Raw genomic sequence first — 20703 nt, 5'->3', positions numbered from 1 at the left:
AAAACAGAGCCTTGGAGCATGGGGATTTGAGACCAAAAGGCTGGACTGGACTTCTGCCACTTCCTTGCCTAGTAGTTTGGGCAAGTCACAGGACCTTGATGACACTATTCCTCTTACCAAATGGTATCATGCCCCATGTTTTGCTATACCTGCCTTGGGGGCAGTGGGACCAAAGGGGCAGTAACAACAGAGGGCTGCCTCAGACTGGGCTAGGGTTACTAAGAGGGAGCTAGGTGTCCTGGGATTCCTGGGCTCCAATGGGACTTGATCAGATTAATTCAGCAGTTGTCTTGAAGGCTCTCAGGATGAGAACTGGACAGGGGAGTTGCAGTAAGGGGTGGGGAGGGTCCACATTGGGCCAAGGACCTAGATTTCTCGTGTTTTCTGGGCTTCCTGAAAATGAGCAGGGGATCAGGGAAGCGTCCTCCAGGAAGGCATAGGTAGGTGAGCATTTCCCCTCACCTGTATCTGAAGGACAAAAATACTGACAAATACAGACCAAATCTAATCCCAGTTACCAGTTATCTTTCTCCCTTCTAAGACCCCTGAGCTGCTCTTTCACCCCTCCCTCCACCCACCACCCCATGGTGCCCCAAGTTCCTTCTGTTGAGTTCTGAGGAAGTCTCACCCTCTAACCCAAGGCCTGGAGGAGAGGTTATCAGTCACAGAAGAAAGCATAGGATGTCTATAAGGAAGGACTGTCCAGAAGCAGTGTCTGGCCCTCTCAAGACCCAGCTTGGCCTATGTCCATGGGTGACCCTGCTCCAACCTCTCAGATGATGCTGGCCCTGCAGGTGCCCGGGCTCAGCTCCAAGGGGCTGGCCTTGGTGCTGTGCGTGAGGCCACCGGTGCCGTTGCTAAAGGAGTTGCTGAGGGCCACAAGGCACAGTGGGAACTCGGACAGGTGCCACTGCCGCCACTTCTTCTGAACCTCCAGCTGTACCTGCCGCCAGAGACCAGCCATCAGCCCAGGAGGGAACAACATGAAGGACCCAGTCCCCAGAGCCCTGCTCACTCTCCCAGTGTCTCTGCACAGGCCCTGCCACTCTTGCCGCATAGTCCTGCCTTCCCATCTCCTGTATGCCACTCAGATTGACCAGTTATAGCCCTGATGTCCAGTAGGTATTGATGGCCCCCTTCCCTGGGCAGGTTCCCCTGCAATCTCACTAATATGTCTGGAAGAAGGGGCTTGTGGCTGTTACACAAACTCCAGAGCTCCAATATCCAACTCATCCCATGGGACAACAGGACACATTCCCAGGAAGCCACCCTAGCTCAGAACTAATCTGAAGGTCAGGGAGCTGCTCTTTGGAAATTTCCTTCATGAAACCCAGATGTAGCAGCAAACCCTTGAGGCTAGGCTTGATGACTCGTTTTTGGAAAACTTCAGGAGTTCCCATTGAAGTGTGGCAAAGCAGATAGATAGATGGTCAGCAGTCACAGAAAGGTGTACTTATGTGCAAGCTGTGTTCAACTATTATTCCACAGCTTCAGTGTGCCAGAAACCTCATGTTCTGACCCAAGTGCTGGGCAAGGGCAGAGGCCTCAAGGTAAGTGTGCAGCCCCTAAAGGAGTCAATGCTCATATGGGGTTCTCTAAATTGGCAGAAAATGTTATCTGAGTCACTCATTTTACAGGTGGGAAGACTGAGGCCCAGAGTGGGGCAGTGACTGAGATCACCCACCCAGCAAGCAGAGAGCAGTCAGGATCCTAGGTTCAGCTTGGAGTACATGTACTTTCCTCCATTTCTTGACCTTCCCAAGGATAAGAAGCACCTGCAGTGCTTGTTAAAACCATTTTGGGCTCCAACCCAGACCATTTCTGCTGAATTAGAAACTGGGGAGTGGAATCCAGCAATTGTGTAACCAAGCCCTCCAGGTGATTCTGTTGTTCCCATAGTGTGAGCTCGGACTCCTAGAAGACAGGCCCAAGTCAGGACACCCTGGCCTCCCCTGCTCACACCCTACCACCCTTCCCAGGTAGAACTCCCTCTGAACCCAAATCCAGTGACTGGCGAGCTCCTGTAGGCATTCGGGCAACCCGAGTACTCACCTCCCCATTGAGGAAGCAGTAGAGAACAGCCAACACCAGGCCCTGCAGAGGGAGAGGGTGGGGTTAGTGCAGGTGCTCCCGCGCCAGCCTTCAACTTCCTCACAGTTCCTTCATCACCAGCCCCACGCTCACAGCCCACTCCCCCCAGGAAGTGTTCCAGAACCTGCCTTCTCATACCTCTCACCTCAGGAGGGATTGGGGCTGCCTCTTCTGGGCCCCCGGGGTCCCTGGTTGTGCTGGCATCATCCAGCACAGACCCCTCCTTGGGGGAAAAGGACAGGGTCCCTCTCATTTCTTGTCCCCAGTGTCTAGCGTAGACCTTGCACACATGTGTCAGTAACATTCAAGTAAGGGCTGCTAACTAGGGCTGAGGGGAAAGCAAGTCACCTGAATTACTGAGGTGGGTCATCCAGAAGAAGCAGGGAGCAGTGACACCTGAAGCACTGCCCTCCCCCCCAAATTGGGCCAGTCCATGTAAGACCCTGGGCCCTAAGTGGGCTCATTTTCAAGATAAGCTAGACCATTTGACCAGAACTGCCATCTTTCAGTAATTCACCAAAATGACTGACAAAAGGAAAGAGAAGAAGCATTCGGCTATATTGAGAGAACATGAAGTTTTTCCTTTGGTCACCTACAGGAAAGATGAGATTTAGGCATCAAGACAAGGGCACTGATCAAAAAGAAGTGCCCCATGATTATTCCCGTGGCAACACTGGGGGAGTCTATAGTGTCACCCAGCAAGCAGTAAACGTTGTGAACAAACAAGCTACGGGCAAGGGAGTCAATGTACAAATTGAGCATATTAAGCACTTTAAGAGTTGAGATAGCTTCCTGAAACATGTGAAGGAAAATGATAAAAAAAAACAAAAAAAAAAAAAACAAGGAAACCAAAGAGAAAGATACTTGATTGAATGGAAGCTCCAGCCTGCTCTGCCCAGAGAAGTACATTTTGTGAGAACCAATGGGAAGGTGCCTAGGCTGCTGGAGCCCATTCCCTATGAATTCATGGCATGATAAGTGTAAAAAACCAAAAGACCTCTGTACTGATAAAAAAAAAATGTTTCTCTTAATTGAATAGAAGGGTGGTGTTCCCTTCCCCAAAGAAATATTTAAAGAAAAAAAAAAAAGGTAAACTGAAATCGGAGGATGTTTGAACACAGACAACTATTCAAGTGAAAAATGTGTGACTGTGTGGTCAGAACAAAGCCCGTGTGCATGTCCTGGCCAGCCAGCAGTAGGTGTGACCTTCCTGCTTAACAGACAGGTGAGTGCATCTCCCCATTCCGGGGCCTCTGGGCTATATCTGCCTTGTGTTTCCTGGCATGGTGTGGGGTCTGTGCCTATCAGGATCCCTCTTCCTGGTATCTGGAGCTCCTGTTTTCCCCACGGTGTTCCCTAGAATCTTGGCATGGAGTAGGGATTACAGCCTAGGATGCAGGATTTGAGACTAGGAGGCTTGCATAGAACCATGAGCCATGGACAAGGTCTCTGCAGTGCAAATACCCTACTGTCCTCCTCAGGGACCCACCTCGGGCTAGCCTGCTCTTCCTCACAAACTGGCCCTGCCCAGCGGCCTAGATGTCACAGCTCTGACCTCAGTGGCCCAACCCCTCTTCCCTAGTCCCATCCAGCCCCCTCCCCGCTCTTAGCTACTTACTACATTGGAAAGGACCCAAAGAGCAATAAACAAGCCTGTCTATAGTGGGCTTAATACATACAACTGCTCAGGGGTATTGGCATTTAACAAGGCTTAGTGACCTAACTAGGAGGACTTGCTTTAGAATTTCAGTTATCAATGAATGCTGCCTGGAATGGAGACAATTTTGGGGGGTAGGGTGGTGAACTCTTACTCAAAGCAGTGGTTTCCAAATTTTGCTGCACATTAGAATCATCTGGGAGCTTTGCCTGGGTTTCACTCTGTACCCCAAATCTGAATGTCTGGAGGTGGGAGCACCAGCAGCTTTGAAAGATTCCCAGGAGGTTTCAATGGGCATCACTTATTAGGACCACTGTCAGAGGGCCTGAAAAGAGGGCTGTGAAATAAATCAGTTTTGAGCATAGCTTGGACTGCATATTTGTGGGCTTCTGGGTTCAGGATGGTTCATTTAATCCTTGCCAAAGCTCTAGGAGGTAGGTGGCAGGATCCCCTTCACAGGTGAGTGAACTGAGTGAACTGAACATGGTTCAGACTGGCCAAGGGTTGTGTGTGCTTGGTTCGGAGCTGAAGGTCAGGCTGCCAGAGGCTGCTGCCCTTCTCACTGGGCCCAGGGTTGCCTGGCCTTATCTGTCTGGGTCCCAAGGATCCAGGGACACATTTTTCACTATTCGGGCAAGGGCAGGAGCACTGGATGAGGGAAAGTTAGATGTGCCTCACACAGCCAGCAACTTTGAGAAATCCTACAACTGATATGGGGATTGTTCACGATGGGCATGATAGAAAATAAAACAAGCAAGAAACAAAACCACACATCATGATGCCAATTCCATGTGCCAGCAAGCACATCGGTGTGTGTCTTCCTGAATAGAAAAGACACAGAAGTAAACACACCAACATCTTAACAGGGGTTATTTCTGGGTTCTGAGATTATGAATGCATTTTTCTCTTTAACTTTTCCTTTCCAAACTTCCTTCATTTGGCAAGTTTTATTTCTACAATTAGAAAGAGCTTAGTTTTTAAAAATATATGACACAGGTAATGGCACTGTGGTTCTGTGTGTGTTCTTTAAGCCCATCTTTTAGATATACACACTAAAATATGGTGTCTTGGGTTTGCTTAAAATGATGAGGGTGGGGTGGAGAAAGCGGATGATGGTGGAGATGAAACAGGAGAGGTCATCAGTAATGGTTATGCAGGGGTTCACTATTCTCTTCCCTTTTGTATATGGATGAAATTGTCTATAATACAAATTTTAAAAATAGATGTTATATATAATATAAATGCATAATATATATAAAATGATGTTTGTATACGGACAAAGGTTCTTTTTTTAAAAAAAAAAACTCTTAAAGATCCTTTTTCTTTGTAAACATTTCTATGGGAACGTTAGGAAAGTGCTCTTGGTTTCTCTCGACAAGCCATTTCCCCAGAAGAAAGGCAAATGGTCTTTGGTTGGGCAGGCCACAGCCCCAGCTCCACAGGGCGGGGAGGCCCCACCTGCGCAGGGTGGCAGACCTGGGTCTCCCCACCCTCAGAGAAGTCACTGCTGGTTCTCTCAGCTGCGTCAAGGCCTTCCGTCTGTCTGGACCTGGAATCCCCCATCTGCTAAATGGACCACTGTGAGCCCAGCCTCCCCACACATCACAAGAGCAGTGGGCACGAAAGCTTCCTGGCCCAGAGGAAATGAATCATGGATTCCACAAGAGGCTGGGTTCTCTGGAGGTCTGGGGTGCTCCCAGCGGCTTGGGAAGAAGAGAGGCTGAGAGGAAGACAGAGAGGATAGCCATGGGATTGGGTCTGAAGGCGTGGGTCAGGCTCCCCTCTGGAACCTGAGAGTGACGAAAGGATGGCCCTGGCCAGGCGCACCCTGATCAGAACTCTGAGAATGAGGAAGGCCCAGTCCCGCCTGGTGAGTAAGGGCTCTGCAGGATGGTCAGCCTCACTGAGGACAGACAGACTGGCTTCTTTAGGGAAACACACAGGGAAAAATTCCTCTCCGAGCCCAACGCCTATAAACACTAGGCTTTTCCTGGGCTCCGTGGTTTGTTTTCATCTATGGATACTGTAAATCTTAAAGCGCTGTGTTTCTGTCTTTGCTCTGGCTACTGGGAAGCTCCAAACCAAATGTATGGCCCACCTCTCCCACCTTTATAGGACTTAATCGCATTTGCTTCTGTGTATGAACTCTTTTGGCTTTTTTTGTTTTTTTTTCAATGATCGCTTATCTGCTTATTTTCTGTCCTCTGTATGTTCTTCCTGAAAGCCACATCATATTATTTTTGGAGGTAACTATGAGTAAATAAACAAAGATTCTTGTGAAGTTTGGGAGTCCCTTCTGTCCAAACAAGTTTACTATTTTTTTTAAACCTCACAGCATCTTGTTGAATTAGTAGGTAGGTGATTTCTCCCTCCACTTTTTTCCTTTTAAGTTGGTTTTCATTTTTAGTAAGTTGTGTATGCACGTGGTTTCAAAGAGTCAAATGATTCTTGTCACAAAAAAACAGCAACCTCCTGACACCCGCCCCATTTCCTGTTCCTCAGAGGCAACTGCTTAGAACTTTCTTACTGACTCTAAATAATATGCTGATGTTGCTTCTTCTGAATTTTTCAGTTAGGGTAATTTTTATGGACTTCCCAGTACAAATATGAGGATATTATTCTTTCAAAGACCCTCCCCAAATGGTCATCTTCCTGCTCCACTTTTTGATGCTTCAGCCAAAGCTCTCCGGGCTTACATTACTGTGACTGTGTAGATGCTGTGGAGAGTTACACAATATAGTGTGTTAGGGTTCCTTTTCCCTTTTGTTTTCCCTGGAATCAGTCTCTTTGTCCTCAGTCTCATCTCCCACCCCCATTTGACTGATAGGGAACTTGGGTTCCCCTCAGGGTCACAGCACAGTGAGGTTCTCTTGGGTCTCTGCCAAGTGAGGCATCCACCCGCAGTACTGAATTCTTCCGGGAAGATCTGGCCTGCTGTCACTATGGCCTACAGGTTCCTCCAAGGAAACAGGGAACTTCTCTCTTCACCTTAAAGTCACAGTCCCTGAAACTTACCTGGAATGAGCCAAGAGCCAATTCAAAAAACAGCTGAATTTCCATGGCATCATCTGGTGAAAAGGCAAAGATGATATAGTGGGCGCCGAAGAGAGGGATGAGCAGGAGGGTAGACTTGGCCAGACGCCTGGGGACACAGAGACACGCTGCAGTCTACTGTCCCTTACCCCACTGGTGGGCACATGGCTTCACACACCCATCTCGCCTGTTTGCCAGAGGCTTGGCAGCAGTGTCCCCAAGCATTTTTGTTTTTACTTTTTATTTCAGAAAATTTTCAAGTCTCATGTACCCATCACTGAGATACAACACATATCAACCCATGGCTAGTCCCAAAACTTTCTGATCAGGCACCCATTCCAGTAAAAAAACGTGAACATGGACCCACTCAAATAACTGTTTATTCATAAATTATGTGCACATAGGACTGTTACTCTAGGTCTAGTATATTATTAGCGAAACCAGTGTTCCTATTTGTTTGATAATAAGAAGTTCTTTTATTTTTTTCCCAGGTTGGATTTACCAAATTTAGCAAATAAAAATACAGGATGCTAGTTTAATTTGAATTTCGGATAAACAATGGATTTGGGCGGGGGGCGGCGGGGCAGGTTGTAACTACTAAAAAAACTCTTTATTGTTTTTCCAAAATTCAAATCGAACTGGGCAGCCTGTACTTTATCTGGCAGTTTCATCCTGTGTGCCCAGATCCACCCTACTTTGGAGCCCACTGTCCTAAAGACATCCTAAGGAATCTGCTGCTAGATTCTTAAAGCCCTGAACATCACAGAGGAAGCCTCTGTGAGACACTGGTTCACCTTTAATTTCTGTTATGGGTTGAATTGGCCCCACCCAATTCACAAACTGAAGCTCTAACCAGCAGGACCTGAGAACGTGACTGTATTCTGGATGGGAACTATAAAGAGGTGATGAAGTTGAGTTATTAATGTGGGGCTTTAGTCCAACTGGAGTCATTATAAGATGAGGAGATGCCAGGGGTGGGAGCACACAGAAAGTCCGTGTGAGGACACAGCCAGGAGGCAGCTGTCTACAAGCCAAGGAGAGAGGCCTCAGTTGAAACCAAACCTCACAGCACCTTCATCTTGGACTCCCAGCCTCCAGAACTGTGAGGAAGTTAATATCCCTTGTTCAAGCCACCTAGTCTGGTATTTCTTCATGGCAGCCTGAACAAGCTACCGGCATCTCTCTGTAACATCTTAAAGATTTTGAAGTGTTTTTGGATCACACACCTTAAAAATCTGATAATCTCTGCCTCCTGAGATCCTGGTGAGATTTCCTATCCTATCACCTGCAGGGCATCATCTCAGGTTTCACAGTGGACCCACATCCCCCTACCCCCATTTATACTATCATATTGAATATAAACTCCTTGGAACTCAGACTCCATTTTTCCTTCTCCTCCATCTCAAGTAGTACCTAATACCAGCTGGGTAAACAGTTGTTGCTCAGTAAATGCATGCTGACTGAACAAGCCTAAGTCTTTGCCCTCCACTTACTTATAATGGTTTACTTCATCTCCTCTTGTTTCTTGGGTTCTAAGTTTTCTCATCAGGATTCTTAGAATGTTTATAAAAAGGATGAAATTGACCTGTAAAACACAAGGCAGAGGGGGGCTTCAAAGGTGATTTGCATTCCCACCACCTCTCCTGGCCCTGGCCCTGGCCCCGAAGACAGAGAAGGCGCCGCAGACCACCCAGGATACTCCCCAGGTTGGCACACCATTGCTTCCCCCACCCCCACCTCCTTGTCCTGATGAAACATACTGTCTGGAGACCTCAGAGGCACAGCACTCCTAGCCCTGGGCTGCAGGCCTCTGAGGTCTCAGTCGCAGCAGAATGACTCTCACTTGGAGTGCATTGGAATCCTCTGGGGACCTTGTTAAAATGCAGGTCTGGGTGGGCCTGAGATTCTGCATTTCTAACCAACTCCCAGGAATGCTAACACTGGCGCTTGGACTACGCTTTGAGAAGAACCATTGCAGAGAAGTTCTCAAAGTTTAGAGTGCAGATTGCTAGGGTGGGGCCCAAGAATTGCATTTTTATAAGCTCCCAGGTGATGCTGAAGCTGCTGGTCTAGGAATCACATAGAACTAACTGCTCTGGTGCCTTATAGTCACTTGGTAGCTCAACCACCAGCTCCAGGGAGCCATCCTTGATTACCTCCCTTTTCTAATTCATTGTACTTAGGGATAATGTTACTGCATAAGAGCTCTTGAAATATTTGAGAGGGACCAAATATACTTATCTGTCAAACATGCATGTTTGTCCACTGATCTGTCAATTCATAACTTCCTAAAGGACAGGAGAGGAGTCTCTTCACTTCTTTTGGTACCCCCTCCCCCAACCCCACTGCCCAGTGCCAGAATGTTATGAAGTTGCTCACACAGCAGCACCTCTCCTCCCTTGTCACCCACCAGCTCCAGCATCATTTGCAGAGCAGGGATGAGTGGAATCACCCAGCCAGGCACCCTCTTTGTTCATACAAATATCCGAAAAGACACAGGATTAGTGGCCTAGCCCAGCACTGCTTCTTCGGGAAAACTGCTCCTCAGATTGTTAGGCATCTTGCTCTGAGCTTGCTGTGCATAGGGTAAACTAATAAAAGCTATTTTATTTTATTTTATTTCTTGTCTTAGCAAGCACTTAGAGGCAAAATTTTTTAAAAAAACCTTAAGATCCCAAGAATGAGAAGTAAATGATGGCATTCTAGGCCATGTGACAGGATGGTAGGGAGATATTTTGCATCAGGAGTACCCACCCAACATCCTTCAATCACCATAGACCATGGTCCCATGAAATCAGCCTGGACACAGGGGATAGTCATCCCTCAGCTGGGGCTCTACCCAGCTGGGCTGTCAGAGTCCCAGAATCACAGAAAGGAAACTGGGTTAACTAAATGAGGAAATACCCTCCTGTGGAAATATCATGCAGCCATAGCACATCGGTTGGTCAAATAACTTCAAAGGATGTGGGAGAGCTCGCATCTATTGCTAAGTGAAAAAAACAAACTAGGGTACAAACCATATTAAGCATTTTGAAAAAAAAAAAGTATGTGTGCTCAAGAAGATAGGAGAAGCACATGTATTCACAATGTGTATCTAGGGGCTAAATGGTGATTTATGAGTGATTTTATTCCCTTTAAAAATATATATTTTGTGTCTTCCAATTTTTTTACATGAATTTTATTATTTTCAAAAAGAAGAAGGAGGAGGAGGACGAGGAGGAGGAGTGGCAGGGAAAGAAAGAGGAGGGGGAAGGGAGGAGGGGGAGGGGAGGAGGAGGAAGGAAGAAGGAGGAGATGGAGGAGAAAAAGGAAGGCAAAGGACGAAGGAGAAGAGGAGGAGGAGGAGAAGAAGAAAGAAGAAGAAGGAAGGCAGGGGAGAAGAAGTTGGTTATGAGATGACCACCTCCTCCCAACTGGCCCCAAGCAATCACCGAGTCAGCCAGTGGAAGAGGAAAAGGCTGCTGCGCTGTCCTTTGCCCTCTCCCCTCTCCAATGAGGACTTGGAAAGCACTTTCCTTCAACTGGTCCTGCAGCCTTGAAGTCCCTCTGAGCCCTGTGTGCAGCTCAGGGACTGATTTGGTCCATGAGACAGCCCCACGTGTCCCTCGTGTGTCTTCCTACCTCTGTCCACCATAGTCTTATACATATCCATAGACTCAGTAGAAGCACCTGGGAACTTAAGAGTTAAGACGAGTGCCCAGGCCAAAGACCACACAGCCTCACTCAGCTTTCCCCAGCCACAGCCCACCCCCTCCCTCCATGATCCCAGCTCATGATTCTTCCCAGTTTAACAAGAAGATGCTTGTAAAATAACCAACACCCAAATATTTAAACCAGTGAAGGTGTAATTGAGGCCAATACAGAGACAGCCAGTTTAGGGCAAAGAGCTCTGCTCCGCACATTTCATTTAGCACCTAGCCACGGACAAAAATGAGTTACATAAGCTCTTGTGCCTCCTGCCTGGTCCTGACCCCACTCCCACCCACTATCCTCTAGGGGTGGAACTCCCAGCCTCTCATGCTGCTGTGCAGCTTCTGGAAGCTCTGAGGTTTATTCCTCCTACCCCCGGAGGGAGGGGTGCTAGCTCTGTCTCCTCTGTCCCTACAGGCCAGTCACTGCCCAGTTTCTGTCACAGAAGCCCAGTTCAGAGGAGGATGGCCACTTACCAGGATGGAGAGAATCACAGGTCCTCGAATGACCCACCAGACAGACGTGTTGCTGTTGATGTCCCAGCACCTATGGAGGGACAGCAGGGAATTGTTAGGAGTGGGGAGCAGGGCTGACCAGAGAAGTCTCATTACCTGAGGTGCCTTTCATATGAAGGACTCATGCTGTGGTCCTGACTCCTGTGGCTGTGTACTCAGTGTAGTTAGAACCAACCCTCTCCTGCTGCCCAGGAGCACAGCTGGGGCTGAGGGAGATGCACCCTGGTGAGCATCTGGAGGAGCAGACGTGTGAAACTTGAAAGTCAGAGATTCCAGATTTCACTGCTAACAAAGTGGCGAACTCAACACTAGCCTGGCAGGTGACATCAGTGAGTGAAGAGGCTGGGTGATTGACAAGTGACCTCAGGACCACAGGGACACAGTGGGTACATGGCAAACTAGAGAACATATGTCTGGTTTAATGAAGCCACAAGTCTGTTCCAGCTTGTTTTGCCACAAAAGAGAATGGAAAATGTTGGCAGAACTTCTAATTTTTCTAGAGAAGCTGAAAATCCAGATTTCTTTAAAAAGTGAATTTACCCAATTAAAAAAATTATTTTCAAACAATTATTTGGGGCCAATTTTGGACAGCAAGACACCTGTCAGCCTCAACAACCTAGTCTACTTCCTGGCGTGGTTGTGTCATTATGACCAAGAGAACCAGTCTCCTGCTTTGTCATATTGCCTCACTTCCTCCCTGGCTTCTTTCAAGCTTTCCTTCTAGGTGCCTAGACCCAGAATGCCCCCTGGGCTCACCTCCCTCCCTAGCACCTCAAATCTTTAGAGAACAGGACTAGATCTTTTTGTTCCCAGCAGGAGTTATTGAGGTGTGGCTGCCACTCTCCAGGCCAGGTTGTTCAGGACTCTCAGACACCCAGGTGCAGTGCAGAGGAGCAAAGGAGAAGAGCCAGGAGGAAGGAAAAGCTGGTTGGCTCTTCCTGGAGTTTTGAAGCTCTTGTCTGGCCCCTGACCTAGCTACAGAACTTCTAGGGGCCCGAGAGGGTGCAGGTGTGGTAAAGGCCTCAGCCCATCTGCAAACTCACACCCTTGCAGAGCTCGGCACTCAGCAGCCTGGCACTCCAGAGAACCCTCCTGTGGCCCCCAGTTTGAGAAACAGGCCTCTCCTAGATTGTTCCAAAGAAGTGTCCATCTTGTTTGAAGACTTGCACAATATAAAATACACTCCTGTTATCTCTCCTTCACACAGCTTACCCAGCATCTTCAAGGAGGTGCCTGGTGATAGCCCACGAAGCAACAAAAATGGCTGGGGAACCTGGGAATTAAAAATAAAGGGAGGGGCAGAAAAGAGAGGACTGAAGTTTCCATACCCATATGAGGAACAGGATATTCAGGTTCCCCAGCCCAGATAGGGAGCAAGTGCCATGGAAACTGCCTTGAAAATAAATCTTGCATAAATATATAGCTTCATGCTTCAAGGATACCAGGGATATCCTGGGAACAGAGGCAGGATCACATGGATCCTGAAGGCCACTAGGGACTCAAGGTCTCCTAGGAGCCTGAGCCAGACTCTGGAGGACTTCTGCAGAGAAGGGGTGAAGTGATGGTCTGCATTGCATTGTCCAGGACAATGGTCACTCTCCGCATGTGGCTACTGAGTACTAGATATATGGCTAGTCCCAATGGAGATGCACTGGACGTGCAAGACAGATGCCAGGTTTTGACGATTTAGTACAAATAAAAGAATGTAAAATATGTTATTAATAATTTTATATTAATTATATTTTAAATAATATTTTTGTTATATTGGGTTAAATAAAAAATGAGAATTAATTTCATCTATTTCTTTTTACTGTGTTTACTGTGGCTACTAGAAAATTTTGCATTACATTTGTGGCTCAGATGTTATTTCTAATGGATATGCTGAATGGTAAGAGCCCCACCATTGGGCTGCTCAGTTTTCAGACCTTTAGCAGCCAGGTTTCTAGCCTTGCTCCAGCTATCCACCCTTTACCCCAGGCAGGAGATTAAAGGGTTCTTTTCTGGAGGAACCAAATAGCCCCAAACAAAGGGCCTCTAAACAACAATGTAATTATTTTAAATGAGGTCATACTTATAAGAATGCTAATCATATTGGGACCTTAATTCAGTATGACTGGCATCCTTTTAAGAAGGTTACAAGAGGCACAGAGAGAGGGGGGACATAGAGGAAAGAAGGCTATATAAATATGGAGGCAGAAATTGGAGTAATACAACTACAAGCCAAGTGACACCAAGGACTGCCAGCAACCACCAGAAGCTAGGAGAGAGGGCTGAACATACTGTTCCTCAGAAGGAATCAACCCTGCTGAGACCTTGGGTTTTGAACTTCTGGCCTCCAGAACTGTGAGAGAGTAAATTTCTGTTGCTTTAAGCCATCAACTGTGGCAATTTGTTACAACAGCCCTAGAAAACTAATACAGCAGGAAGAAAGCAAACAAATGGGAACTAGTAGATTTTATTTTGCATTTGATAATTTGGAAAATAGCATTGGAGGGTTTTCCAGTTCTGTTGGAGAATTTGGGAGCATTAATACAGCAATATAAAATAAATAAGCAAATTAAAAAGAACTCCAGGGGACTTCTGGCCAAGATGGAGGCCTAAGCAGACACACTATGTATACCACCACAAGTAAGAAGGAATACAACTACCTCAAAACTACAGACAACCAGAAGTTCCAGAAAATCAAGCTGCATGGAAGTCCAACAAACAAAGATATAAAGAAGAAATACTCATCCAGACAGGTAGGAGGGGTGGAACCGGGGCAGAGAGGATGGAGGGTGGTAGTGGCGGCAGTGGCAGCAGTGGCAGGCCAGCGGAAAACCCAGTCACACGTTTTAAAAAGTCGAGAGGGACACCTGGGGAGTGCTCCAAGCACCAGACCAGACCGCTGGGCTCACAGTCCCAGCACCAGGGAAAATAAAGCCTCATTGTTTCTGACTATGCAAACCAGTGGGGGTTGGGGTGGAGGAAGAAACTGCTGGTCTCTCATCAGAGTCTTCTTGTTTGAAGGGCCCCCACTGTTGTAGAACATCTGCAGACCCTCCCACTCTGGAAATAATGGCCAGGGCAACAGCTAGAGAGGTGCCAGTCCCATACAGAAGTGGGAGAAGTGCCTGGAAAAGGGGCAAATGCTGAGTGTCATTGTTCCCTCTCAGACCCCTCCCCCACATACAGTGCACAACATAGTGAAACAGGTCGCCCTGTACTGATGAATACCTAAGGCTCCTCTCCTTACAACATAACAGGTGCAACAGCTCTACCTAAGACACAGACACAAATAAACACAGGAGCCGGTCAAGATGAGGAGACAGAGAAGTATGGCCCAAAAGAGGGAATGGATCAAGGTTCCAGTGCGAGAACTAAGCGACGAGGAAATAGCCAAGCTCACAGGTGAGGAGAGAGCCAACCTAACAGACGTAGAGTTGAAACCCTGGTGATAAAGATGTTCACAGGCTTGACAGATATGCTTAAGTATGGCAAACGCATAAGGGAAGAAGTGAAGGCTATACTAAGTGAAACGAAGGAAAATCCACACAAAACCAAAAGTGAAGGGAAGAAAACCAGGGTTCAAATAAGTGATTTGGAACATAAGGAAGAAAAAAAGAGCCAACCAGTACAGAATAAGGAAACAAGAATTGAAAAAAATGAAGAGAGGCTTAGGAACATCTGGGGCAACTTTAAATGTGCTAACATCTGAACCATAGGTGTGCCAGAAGGAGAAGAGGAAGAGCAAGAAATTGAAAGCTTATGTGAGAAAAAAAATGAAGAAAAACTCACCAAATTTGGCAAGTCCAGGAAGCACAGAGAGTCCCAAATGAGCTAGACCCAAGGAGCTCCACACTAAGACACATCATAATTAAAATACCATTGTTTAAAGATAAAAAAAGAATCTTAAAAGCAACATGAGAAAAGCAGAGAGTTACCTACAAAGAAATTTTGCAGACAAGAAGGGAGTGGCAAGAAGTATTCAATGTGATGAAAAGCAAGGACCCACAATTAAGATTACTCTATCCAGCAAAGCTATCATTTAGAACAGAAGGACAGATAAAGTGCTTCCCAGACAAGGTAACGTTAAAGGAGTTCATCATCACCAAGCCATTATTATATGAAGTGTCAAAGAGACTTACTTAAGAAAAAGAAGATCAAAACTATGAACATTAAAATGACAACAAACTCACAACTGTCAACAACTGAACCTAAAAAAGAAAAACAAAATCTAACTAAGCAAACCAGAATAGGAATAGAATCATAAGTATGGGTGTCATTTGGAAGGTTATCAGCTGGGAGATGGAAGGGGGATAAATGGGAAAATGGTTCAGGGATTAAGAAGCATAATTGGCTAGTACAAAATAGGGGGAAGTTAAGGATAATATAGGAAAGGGTGAAGCCAAAAACTATATGAAGGACCACTGGATATGAACTAAGGGGGGTGGGATTTCTGGAGGGAAGGGGAGTACTGGGAGGATAGGAACAAGGGGAAAATAAATTGCGACTACTGTAGCAACATAATCAATGAAACATACTTTAAAAAAAAAGAAGAAAAAAAAAAGGCATCCAAATTGGAAAAGATGAAGGAAAACTGTATTTATTTGCAGATGACATGATACTGTACACACAGAAGCCTCAAGATTCCACCAAGAAAGTACTGGAACTGATAAATGAATTCAGTAAAGTAGCAGGATACAAAATTAACATTCAAAATCATTTGCATTTGTATATGCCAATATTGAACTATTAGAAAGAGAAATTAAGGAAATAATCCTATTCACAATTGCTTCAAAGAGAATAAAATATAGTTACATAGGAATAAATCTAACCAAGGATGTAAAAGACATGTACTTGGTAAATTATAAGACACTGAAGAAAGAAATAGAAGAAGATACAAATAAGTGGAAGTACATACTATGTTCATGGATAGAAAGAATTAACATCATTAAAATGTCCATTACACCAAAAGCAATCTATAGACTCAACACAATTCCTATCAAGATGCCAATGATATAGTTCACAGAACTAGAACAAATATTTCAAAAATTTACCTTTGCTTATGGAACCACAAAAGGGCCTACATAGCAACAGCAATCCTGAGAAAGAACAAAATTGGAGGAATCAAGCTACCAAATATGAAATGATACTATAAAGCCAGACTAATCAAAACATTATTGTACTGGTACAAAAACAGGCACATAGATCAATGGAACAGAATAGAGAGCCCAGAAATAAACCCACATCCTTATAGTCAATTAATATACAACAGAGAAAGTAAGCACATGTAATGGGCCAAAGATAGTTTATTCAATAAATGGTGTTGCGAAAATTGGACAAACACATGCAGAAAAATGAAACTAGACCACCTTCCTATGCCACACACAAGAATAAATTCAGTCCTGGCTGGTGTGGCTCAGTGGATTGAGTGCCAGTCTGCGAACCAAAGGGTCATCGGTTAGATTCCCAGTCAGGAAATATGCCTGGGTTGTGGGGCTGGGTCCCCAGTTGGAGGCACGCAAGAAGCAACCACACATTGATGTTTCTCTCCCTTTCTTTCTCCCTCCCTTCCCCTCTCTCTAAAAATATATATATTTTAGAAAGAATAACTTTGAAATTGATCAAAGACTTAAATGTTAGACCTGAAACCATAAAAATACTGGAAGAAAACATAGGCAGTAAAATCTTGGACCTTGCTTGTAGCAATATTATATCTGATATATCTCTTCAGGCAAGGAAAACAAAAGAATTAAACAAATGGGACTATATCAAACTGAAAAGATTTTGCACAGCAAATGAATTACCAACAAAATAAAAAGACAACCCATGGAATGGAGAACATAATCTCTGATACATCTGATAAGCGGTAAATATCCAAAATTTATAAAGAACTTATAAATTCAAGAACAACAAAAAACAATCCAATTAAAAAAGACACTTCTCCAAAGAGGACATACAGATGGCCAATAGATATATGAAAACATGCTCAGCACCACTAATTATCAGAGAAATGCAAATTAAAACCAGAATGAGATATCACCTCACACAGGTCAGAATGTCTATCATCAATAAATCAGCAAACAACAAATGCTGGCAAGAATGTGGAGAAAGGGGAACCCTTTTGCACTGTTAGTGTGAACGCAGATTGGTGCAGCCACTGTGGAAAGTGGTATGGAGATATCTCAAAAAATTAAAAATGGAACTGCCTTAAGACCCAGCGATTCCACTTATGGGTATAATTAAAGAAAGACTAATTTGAAAGAATATATGCAACCCTATGTTCATTGCAGTGCTATTTACAATTGCCAAGATATGGAAGCAGCCCAAGTGTCCATCAAGAGATGAGTGGATCAAACAACTACGGGACATTTACACAATGGAATACTACTCGGCCATAAAAAAGAAAAAAATTTTACCCTTTGCAGCAGCATGGATGGACCTGGATAACATTATCCTAAGTAAAACACGTCAGTCAGAGAAAGACAAATACCATATGAATTTCACTCATTTGTGGAATCTTACTGGACAAACTAAACTAACAAGCAAAATAAAGACAGACTCATAAATAGAGAGCAGGCTGACAGCTATGGGCAGGGGGAGTTTAGGGGGTAAAGGGACCAAGCAGAAAGGAAAAAGGACTCAGAGACATGGACAACAACGTGGTGATTGTGGTGGGGGTGGGGTATAAGGGGGATAAATGATGTTGGAAAAAATACAATAAAAAAAGAAAGAATACATATTTTATACTTTTACCTTAAGAAGACTTGAAATCATTCAATAGATGGGACTAGGATGGTTTTTTTCTACTTAAAAACATTTTGCAAAGTTTTACAGTGAGCACAATAGTTAAATAATGTACCTCTGTGGAAACAAGGTGAGTACAGATTGAGGAGGTACCACCTCTTTTGCAAGGAAAAGGCATCTCACAGATGGGGAACTTTAGATCTTCCTGAGCCCCTTCATGGTCTCCTTGGTGCTGTATAGGTGGAGAGGCCTGGAGGGAACACTCACTTCTGTTTTATGTGCTCCTGTATCCCTAAAGCCTGGCATATAGTAGATGCTCACTAAATATCCAAAAAAGAAAGGAAGGCTTTCATTATCTCATTTAAACCTCCTAGAAACCTGTGAGAGATATCACAACGCGATTTTGTCCTCTTGCTAGATGACAGACTCTTCAAATGATGGACCTCATTTTGTTTTGGTTTTGGTAACCTCTATAAGCCCTTCTGAGCACAAAGAAGTACTTGAAGAAAGTTAAATAAATTCTGATTCTGACATTATAGATTATAAAACTGTCCATGTACAGCGAAATCCTGGCAAATATGGAGTCAAGGCTCAGTGAGTCGAGTTCCAAGCTCAAGCTCAACTTCCTCAATTTCCTTTGGAAATCCAAGCTGGGTGCTTTTTTGGCAGACTCGGGTGCCTGTGGTAAGTCCCGGGTCCTCTGGCACTATAGGACTACTGGCCTATGTAGATATTCAGACATCTGCAGAGCCCTACAGCTCCTGCTGGCCAAAGGTCATGTGCTAATCAGGCTGCCAAAGTTCAGAAGCAGGAGGGCTCAGCAAACTCTGCTAGCTCAGGTGACTTCCCTGATGGTCTGATGAGGAGCTACATCCCTTACATGTAGGATTTAGATGAGCAGAAAAGAAGTGTAGGGCATTCCTGAAAGGGGCACTTCTTAAGTAAATGCATCAAGAAGAAAGAAACTGAAGCTAGTGGCTGGTTCACATGACTATCCTTGTAAGCCTATGAGTCACCCCTAGAAACCTGGGTGTGTGTCCAGAACCCAGTAGGCAACTTACATATGTTTATCAAATGGACAATTGATATATGGATGAGTGAATGGATGTTTATTAATGGCAGAATAGAAGTTAAAGAGCCTTTAAAATAGACTGTGGTTTGAATCCTGCATCTGCCCTTGTCTACAGTGTGAGTTGAGCTTATTATGTCACATAATAAACCACGGTTTCTCTGAGAGGACTCTGAAGATTGTGATGATAAAATAACGCATGTAAAGTGCCAAGCTCAATGCCTGGCACATAGTAAGTGTTCAAGAAACAGGAGTTGTCATCATTTCTCACTGATCAGAAAGGAAAGAGGGAAAAGACACATGGGGCCTGCAGTTGATTTTCTTGCTACCATTTCCCCTCCTTCCTAGAAACTGAATACTGATTTCCTTTGGAAATCCATGAGGTTTGAGCAGCTTAAGCCAATCAGTGTATTCCATTCCCTCAGACCATTGTGATTGCCTCAAGAATCTGTATGAGACTTTTGCTGGTCCAGCCAGAGTGAACCTTAGAATATCTGCTGGGAACGCTAGGATATAGCCTCTTTCTCTCATTAGATGTAACAAGGAAGCCAGTAGCCCAGAAGCTGCTGGCAGTTACAGTGGGAGCACTAGCAGAATGCAAAGTAGAAAGATACATTTTTGAGCTGCTGGATTCAGCCTCACCTGAAGTTAGTGATCCCTGGGCTTCTCAGTTATATGAGCCAATTCATTTCTTTTATGTTTAAGGCCTATAAAAGCCAGATTATATGAAATCTACAGTCAAAAACACCCTAACTAATACAGAAAGGAAGCAAAAATGAAGACATATAAATGGAATGTCTAAGGAAGATGAGGCAACAAGTGTTGAGTGGTATCAAATTGTAAAAGGCTTTGGATGCCAGAACCTGGGGCTAAATCTTAGCTATTATTTCCCATTTGTCAGATTAAAAAACTGAAGTCAGATGGTTAAGCAGCAAGTAACTTATCTAAGATTACACAAATTAACTAACTTTAAATGTGGAGCTGGAATTAAAAACTAAAATCTTCTGACTCAGCACCCTTTCCATATGACTCAGCCACTATAACCATAGAGAAACATACCCCATCCAAGGGCAACACATCTCTGGAGACAATTCCTTTCTGAGAAGAAGGAGGTGACGAGCAGTGTGTGAAGGTAGAGGCCTTCCACCAGCAGCCAGGCGTAGTTGGCCATGATGCAGTACTGGAAGAAGACCATGACCAGCTTACAGCCCACCTGGACAAAGAGAGACATGTGAGTCCCAGGATGGGCAACTGTGGGCTTCCCTCTGGTAGCCGGCCTCAGAGAAAGTGACAAGGTGTGGCAAGGGTCAGGGGCCAGGCCACAGAGTGAGCCCCTGGAGTTCATGACTATCCCCTGAGGCCTTTCACTGTCAGAAGAGTAGGCCCACAGAGTTCTCCAGAGAGTGGGAGTCCACAGTCCAACAGGCTCTGTCAAGATGGCACAACAGAAGCAGGAACTGCATTCAAATTCTGGAATTGGCTACCAGTTGTAAAATTGTGTCAGATATCACCCAGCTCCTAACTCCCTCATTTTTCAGATGAGGCAGCTGTGGTCTAGAGAGGAAAAGGCATATCTGAGCAAAGGATTAAAATCCTTTCCAAGTTCATTTTCCCTGGAAACAAACGAAGAATGAACATACCAAGTATGTTAAGAGGCAACATCGATCATATTAATAGTAAAAATGGCTCCTGACTGGTACACTGCATCTGGACTGGAAACCTCAAAATACCTGATGGGGATGCAGTGATTCTTATAACAAGCATGTCCCTTGCATGGATCCCTGGAAGCTAGTCTGTGGTATTGTGGGGCTTCTATGCCAGCATGGCTCCTTAACTCACCCCACAAGGGTCCCCTTTCCTCTTACTGAGCATACTCTGAGGAGAGGACAGCGTCTGGGGTGGCCTGAGAGTGCTGCATG

At 45.1% G+C, this 20703-nt stretch overlaps 1 protein-coding gene across 1 annotated transcript in view; it reads right to left on the bottom strand.

Moving 5' to 3' along the window:
- Positions 1 to 318: 318 nt before the first annotated feature.
- Positions 319 to 20703, bottom strand: part of SCTR (secretin receptor) — a 98475-nt gene continuing 78090 nt past the window's right edge. The window contains exons 7-13 of the mRNA XM_090279332.1: positions 19844 to 19997; positions 12199 to 12259; positions 10948 to 11017; positions 8275 to 8366; positions 6764 to 6890; positions 2053 to 2094; positions 319 to 943 (exon numbers count right to left, since the gene is read on the bottom strand). Of these exons, the coding sequence (XP_090135458.1) occupies positions 773 to 943; positions 2053 to 2094; positions 6764 to 6890; positions 8275 to 8366; positions 10948 to 11017; positions 12199 to 12259; positions 19844 to 19997 (717 nt within the window). The 3' untranslated portion in view covers positions 319 to 772. The remainder of the gene's footprint in view (positions 944 to 2052; positions 2095 to 6763; positions 6891 to 8274; positions 8367 to 10947; positions 11018 to 12198; positions 12260 to 19843; positions 19998 to 20703) is intronic.

Source organism: Furipterus horrens, unplaced genomic scaffold (assembly GCF_987537825.1).
Source record: "Furipterus horrens unplaced genomic scaffold, mFurHor1.1.pri manual_scaffold_1, whole genome shotgun sequence".
NCBI lineage: Eukaryota > Metazoa > Chordata > Mammalia > Chiroptera > Furipteridae > Furipterus > Furipterus horrens.
This window is presented reverse-complemented; position numbering and strand designations above follow the sequence as displayed.